The sequence below is a fragment of the Dichomitus squalens genome (genome assembly GCF_000275845.1).
Source record: "Dichomitus squalens LYAD-421 SS1 unplaced genomic scaffold DICSQscaffold_100, whole genome shotgun sequence".
Classification (NCBI taxonomy): domain Eukaryota; kingdom Fungi; phylum Basidiomycota; class Agaricomycetes; order Polyporales; family Polyporaceae; genus Dichomitus; species Dichomitus squalens.
The window spans coordinates 1-6,544 of record NW_006766982.1 but is presented as its reverse complement, the minus strand read 5'-3'; the positions used below and the strand labels follow the sequence as shown (position 1 = coordinate 6,544).

General features: G+C 54.5%; 2 protein-coding genes across 2 annotated transcripts; one reads left to right on the top strand and one right to left on the bottom strand.

Annotated features, from left to right (window-relative positions):
• Positions 1 to 460: 460 nt before the first annotated feature.
• On the top strand, positions 461 to 3,060 carry DICSQDRAFT_164121 (uncharacterized protein). Its single transcript, XM_007371366.1, has 6 exons — positions 461 to 714; positions 767 to 852; positions 911 to 967; positions 1,026 to 1,760; positions 1,819 to 1,982; positions 2,042 to 3,060. The coding sequence occupies exons 1-6, from the start codon at positions 482 to 484 to the stop codon at positions 2,741 to 2,743; spliced, it is 1,977 nt and encodes a 658-aa protein (XP_007371428.1). The 5' UTR covers positions 461 to 481; the 3' UTR covers positions 2,744 to 3,060.
• Positions 3,061 to 3,973: 913 nt separating this feature from the next.
• On the bottom strand, positions 3,974 to 4,943 carry DICSQDRAFT_175475 (uncharacterized protein; the record flags this gene model as incomplete). Its single annotated transcript, XM_007371365.1, has 4 exons — positions 3,974 to 4,135; positions 4,171 to 4,335; positions 4,393 to 4,569; positions 4,644 to 4,943. The coding sequence occupies 4 exons, from the start codon at positions 4,941 to 4,943 to the stop codon at positions 3,974 to 3,976; spliced, it is 804 nt and encodes a 267-aa protein (XP_007371427.1).
• Positions 4,944 to 6,544: the final 1,601 nt, after the last annotated feature.

Genomic DNA, 6,544 nt, shown 5'->3' with positions numbered 1-6,544 from the left:
TATGTGTGAACGTGGTGGTAAGGAGGACCGGAGTGCTGTATGCGCGAACCGACGTGCTGCTGCGAGGCACTTGACAAATATAGTAATTGCGGCAATCGCCAAATTGACAGCCATGCTTAATTTCCAAGAAGCGGACCCAGCGGCGCCTCGGAACATTACCAACATGCAAAAGCCGCAAGCAGGACAAGCACTTTCCGTGCCTACACCCACTCGAATCTACGCTGTCCGTAATGGCCAACAGGCGATCGGGAAGGGCAAGAGGTATCGCCCTTCGGCGGCGGTGCGAGGCGGGCGAGAGAGCGGTGACCGAGAGGGCCGTTAGCGCTTGCGGTTGCACCGGTTGGGATCATGTTTGATATCCCTGCCAGAACGTTGCAACCGGGGCGGCCAGCACACAGCACCTTCAAATGATATAAATAAATCTCTCGCAGGCACGTCCTTCTCCCTCAGTCTTGTCCGCCTCAGTCACTCACTTCAAGACATGTTTTCCAGTTTCCGCGGTCTCCGCGCACTTTTGGTTCTCGCTTCAGTATGTTCTCCAGTCTTTTCACTTCCGACGACGACGCCCGCCGGCCTCTCCGCTCGCGCTCTCTCCAAGCGCAACATCGGTGATTATATCGACAACCTAATTTATCTCGACGCGAATAAGACGAACATCTACACGGCGATCTCCATTAACCAGGAGACGTACGCGGCGCTCCTCGATAACAAGTGGTGAGTGTTCGTGCTGCGATGGCATAGGGGATGGTACTTCACTGCAGAGCAGGGGTGGTCTTGTAGTGTATGGCGACAAGTACTCGGGCTCCAGCTCGTCCCAGCACTCGATCGAAATCGACCAGCTTTCTATCCAAGGTGCGTGAATACAATGCTCATGTCTCTATCCTAGGTGCAGTGTTCATGCTTTGTATAGTTGAGGATGGTCGTGAGACTATAGGCATCTTGGAGGAGGACGTCACTCTCGAGTACTGTGAGTTTCATATCTATGAAATACCTTTCAGGCGTGTTCTAAGAGCCATATGCTGCAGTCCACGCTCCTCAGTGGCCGAGCGAACTCCCTCACATTTCATACAACAACGTCGGCTACGCGTACTGGGGTATCGACATCAACAACCCTATGTCGCCCATCTACTCCTACTTCGATGCCAAATGGCCCTCAGACTACTCGAAGTGGTACTACGACATGGTCATCTTCTACGACTGGCTGAACCCCTCCAACACGGTCGAGATCGACTTCGCCGGTATCATCGTTGCCGGCCAGACTGTCGACTGGACTACCGTTCTCGACATTACCGAGCAGCAGGTGCAGTCTTACGGTCTCCCTAAGCTTGATGGCATCAACTCCCAGAAAGAGATATGGCTCAACGGCGACGGCACCTTCTACCTCGACAACACTGTCTGGGTCAACGGCCAGCAGGTCACCGTCACGACTGAGGTGGAGAAGACGCCTTCGGGCAAGTACGTCGGTGACATCTACACCAGGATCAGGTGGACCACGTACCCCGACGACATCGTCAAGGTACTCTACGGCGGTATCTCGGGTGCGAAGTACTACCCCGAGGGTGCGTACGGCTACTACCAGATCCCTTGCGACGCCAAGGTCTCGTTCTCGTTTTCTATCGATGGCTACAAGTACGATGTTGCGGAGGACGCGCTCGTTGCGATCAACCCGTGGGGCGACCAGTGCATTGGCTCGATCTTCACTCCCGGCCAGGCCGTCTCTGCCGCGCCCGAGTGGGACGTGAGGATCGGCTTCCAGCTGTGTATGTTTTCAGATTCTACGTGCCCGAGTGTGTTTCGCTGACCTTGTTTGTGATCCAGTGAGCTCGTTCTATCTCCGCGCTGGTATCTACCAAAGCTCGAACAAGCCCTACTACAAGCTCCTCCCTCTCCCCACTCCGACCTGGGAAGGCTACACTTCCTACGGCTACCAGGGCTCGGGTGGATACACTTCCGGCTCCAACACTGGCTACACCTCGGCATCTGTAAGCTGTTGTACTATCCCTACTATTACTCTGTAGCTAACAGATCTCCCTTCTTGAAGGGAGCGTACGCCACCGGTTCGGGCACGATGTACTCTTCCCCATCCTCGTACAACACCTACAACACCGGTTCCGGTTCATACAACACCTACAATACTGGTACGTTGTACTCGAGCCAGTCGACGTACAGCACGTACAGCACTCCCACGTCCTCGTACAACAACGGGTACAGCACCTCGACATACACTACCTCGACCCCGACGTCGTATAACAATGGCTACAGCAGCGCATCCAGCTACAACGGTGGCAGCGGCTACAGCAGCGCCCCTGGCAACTACTACACCGACTCGCAGGGCTATACCTACACCGTCGCCAGCACCAGCGCGTCGGGCTCGGGCTACTACTACTACACCAACTCCCAAGGCTACACCTACACCGTCGCCTCCGACTACTCCTACGGCACGCCCGCCGCTAAGCTCGCCGGCGACCTCGCCGCGACCGACGGCAGCAGCGACAGCGACGCGAGCTCGTGGAAGAGCAAGGCGCACCTATATGAGATCATCATCATCGTCCTCGCGGCCGTGCTTGGGGTCGGCATCATCGGAGCCATCATCGCGTGTGCCCTTGGCCGTCGCAAGGAGAAGGCAGGCCCGTCCGCGTACCGCTCTCTGCACGAGGCCGAGACAAGCGGCACCCACGCCCCGCTTTACGGCGCCGAGGGCGGCCAGTCGCGCTACGCCGATCCTTACCAGGACAAGGAGTGAGTGGTCCGGGTTCGAACATGATCTCATTGTTTCGTCTCTGTAGCTAGGGTAGGTTACTGGGTCGTTCCGCGCCTGTGGGGCTGACGGGCTCGTCTGTCGTCGTTTTCCTTTGCTTGCTTTCCACTTCTCTCTTCTCACGATCATGGACTTTATTCATTCATGCTCTGGCCTATATCGATATATCGCTACTGCTCTCCCTCACTGTCGTTGCAGCATAAGTATCTAGTATATACGTCCTACTACCGGAGGACACTGTTTCGTGAAGTTAGCTAATCCTATTGCGACTGAGTGCGCGCACAAGGTTGAATGCTGATCCGACCATCATTTCTGTTGCACTACGGCATGGGTTCGCCTTGTAGCAGCAAAGCCAAAAGGTACGGTGTCACTACTTTGTTCGCCGCGGCCCCATCGGCAAGAGCGTAGGACAAGAGCCGACTACCGTGGACCGGAACGGGATATTCGCGAATCTACGTCTACCCATCATAGATCGCATTCAACACAAGACCCCTCGACCAGCGAGTAGACTCATCCTTCTTGAAAACTGGGGGAGCTATTCTCGGAAACAGCCGCCTGAGGGCCCCGACGAATCGAGGGATGAGCCTGGAGTTAGTTCTTCAACTCCCAGTCTTCCGGGTCCTCAAACCCAACGCCGTCGATCATCAGCCTCTCTAAAGCTCGCGCAGGGATAGGAGGGGACCTCTCGACCTCGTCCAGCGCAATTTGGGCGATCAGGACTGCTGGAGGCTTCGGAGGCGTGGACAGCCGCGGGCGAACCGCACGAGGCAGTCGAGCCCGCATTGATCCCGAGCGCCATCGTCGGGATACCGTCCCGAAGCGGCGAGTTCGAACGCCTTGAGGTCAGGCCACGCCTGAGCAACCGCAAGGAGGAGGGTAGGCATGCAGCAAGACGACGTTATGCCGGTTAGGTCGACTCGGAGGGTGCGTAGAGCGGTCAGCGACAAGAGCGGCAAAAGTAGGTCCTTGAGCGTGACTTGTAAGGCGGACGGGTGGGAGGGCCCTAATGCGACGTCAGGCACATACACCGCACGGAGCGCCTCCAAATTCCTGTGGTCGGACGTTATGGCAAGGACGAGCTGCAGCAGTTCTGCGGTCACGTCGCGCGGCTGGCGCATACGACGATACTCCCACGAGGGCACGATCCGGAGAAGGAGCGATGTGTGTATGCTTCAGTAAGGATGTGAGGCTGCCGGCTGTCCCGCTCAGCGCGAGTCAGCGGAGGGAGGAGAAAGTGATGGCGAGTTGTACACTACTCGTCATCTTGAGGGCAATATCGAGACCCTCCAGGGCGAGAAGCTGGGCAAGGATCTGCAGGTCGGAACTGCCAGCGGTGACTCCATCGACCGTGACATGTCGTGCTCGCGAGTAACCATACTGCAGAGAGGTCTCGAAGTATGAGGGCTTATTACCGTGACGGTCTTGATCTTTTCGATGTTCGGGGCTTCCTCTGCGATAGAAATGGGCAGACTCCCGATGGCCGTGGCATTCTCAGAGTCGGGATTTCCGGCTAGAGATAGGAGATCCACCCTGAGCTTGATGTCAAGGGTGAGCTCGCGCACAGACGGAGATATTAACTGGAGACATCCAACGTTGTATGGTGGTAACCCGTCCGGGCGATCTCTGACTCTCACCGACGACAGGGCGGGCAATATGGGAGTGTCCCCAATGAGGGGACAAATTTCAGCCCAGAGTCCGAGCCAGGTGGGCCCGTGCAGAGGGAAGAGGGTGATTCCGCACACAAACGACGCGTATTCCCCGAATAGTTTCCATGAGGGGTTATGAAGAGGGCCATCGGGATGTGACCACACCTATGCCATGTAGGATTCAGAGAGTTACAAACGTTGACAGTAGACCAGTTCAGGGCTGGCAGAGCGAGGCTTACCAGGATCTCCCGATACTCTGGGTTCTGTGTCCCATCATTTCCCTCCACCGCTCCGCCAATCTTCTCCGTTGTCGCGATCCCCAGGGTGTAGAGTAGGTCGACCAGAGGCCGATCTTCAGGGAGGCGTTTCCATAACGTCTTAAGCGCTGGACGCCTGAAGCTTGTGCAGACCCTGGCGGTCTGGGCTAGAGTTCTGCGGAGCGAAGGCCATTCGCCTTCATGCCACAGTTCGGGCTCCAGGTTCGCGATTGTTTGGTAACATACGTCTTCGACGGCGAAGATTGAGGGTAGCGCCGTCATTGAGGTGATCGTCTATGTCAAAGTGAATGCAATCCTGTAACGACTAGCTGAAAATGGAACGTGCGGGAATTGCACCACGCACAACCGTTGGACTACCCGTCCCACTTTCCCAGCCCGCTACAGCCACTAAGCACCGTTACCTCGGGTGACTAAGCCGGGTACTGCCGTACTTCTCTATGACGGTGCGTCATCCGTGACGCCACAACGCGATGCGACGCAGGCGCCTGATCCAACCTGCCTTGTATGGTAATTGTTTCTGAAACGCTATCATATTATCGCCATACCAATGTGCGCTCTCCTTGTTTTTCGGTGCGAGAGATCAAATCCCACTCAAACTTGTTAGGGTTCGGGTTCGGAGTTAGGGTTTGAGTTTGGGTTAGTGGTTACATCAGGAAAAAACCAGTGTGCTACAGAGCGCCAAGTAGCCTATATAGTTCTGGTAGGCGCGTAGCATACCTCCGGGGTACATCACCTACATAGCGCCTGCCCACAGCTCCGTAGTTCCATGTAGATACACCATAGCTCATGTATTCTCACCGTTGCTCACTCGTGCATCCCAGTATTGCACACTGGGAACTACAATAAAGATGTACTGTACAACACAACATATATATTGACGTTCAGGGCCTGATAAATACAATTGTGGTAAACTATGGAACTGTATACTACAATAGACACTTTCCTACACCTATCTTGGGTTTCATCCACCCATATAGAGCATTAAAAGTAGCTACATATTTTTAGAGCGGAGAGTGAATATGTTACGCTGAAGTACTAACACAAGTCTGTCCAGACTTATCACACGGACTTATCCAAGTACACGGTGTTGAACCCGGGGGGGCGAAAGCCTCTCCCACGGGTGGCAACAACAGCAGATAGCCTGCAACTCACCTAGAAGGGTTGGTTGATTGTAAAAGGCTTGTAAGAGCGATGAGAGGAGACGTTTGAGTGAACTGAACTGTAGATTGGGGGTACAGAGGTCCCCTATATATACTACTGTACATCTGTGGCTACGTAGTACTATACAGTACCTTCCCAGGATGCACAGTCACACAGAGAAGCAGTGCGTACACAGCAAAGCTGTGTGTGTACCACATGAGTAGTACAGCCTCAGTTATTGCAGTAACCGGCTGTGCCGTTCCATATCTTGTGACGGCTGTGTTAGGCAAGCTGTGTAAACCAGCGCCTGTTCAACACTTCCCCTCGCTAAGTATCTGAATGGTCACGCAAGCGTAGCAGGCGCTTTAAGCAGCTCTGGACTTTGGGAAGCGGAGACCAAGTTGTGGGCGAAATTTCATGAACTTCACTACACCAAGGTTCTTGGTAAAGATGTCCGCAGGATTGTCGTTTCCGTCTATATAGAAGACATCAACGATTCCTTTATCATGTACCTCACGGATATAGTGATATCGGATGTCAATGTGCTTTGACCTTGACTCCGTCACAGGATTCGATGCAATGAAGATCGATCCTTGATTGTCTCCGGATAGAGGTATGTGATCGACATGGTAGTCAAGTTCAGCAAGTAGATTGCGAACCCAGACCACTTGGCGACTGCAGTCGCTCATTGCCATGTACTCAGCTTCCGTAGAAGAAAGAGC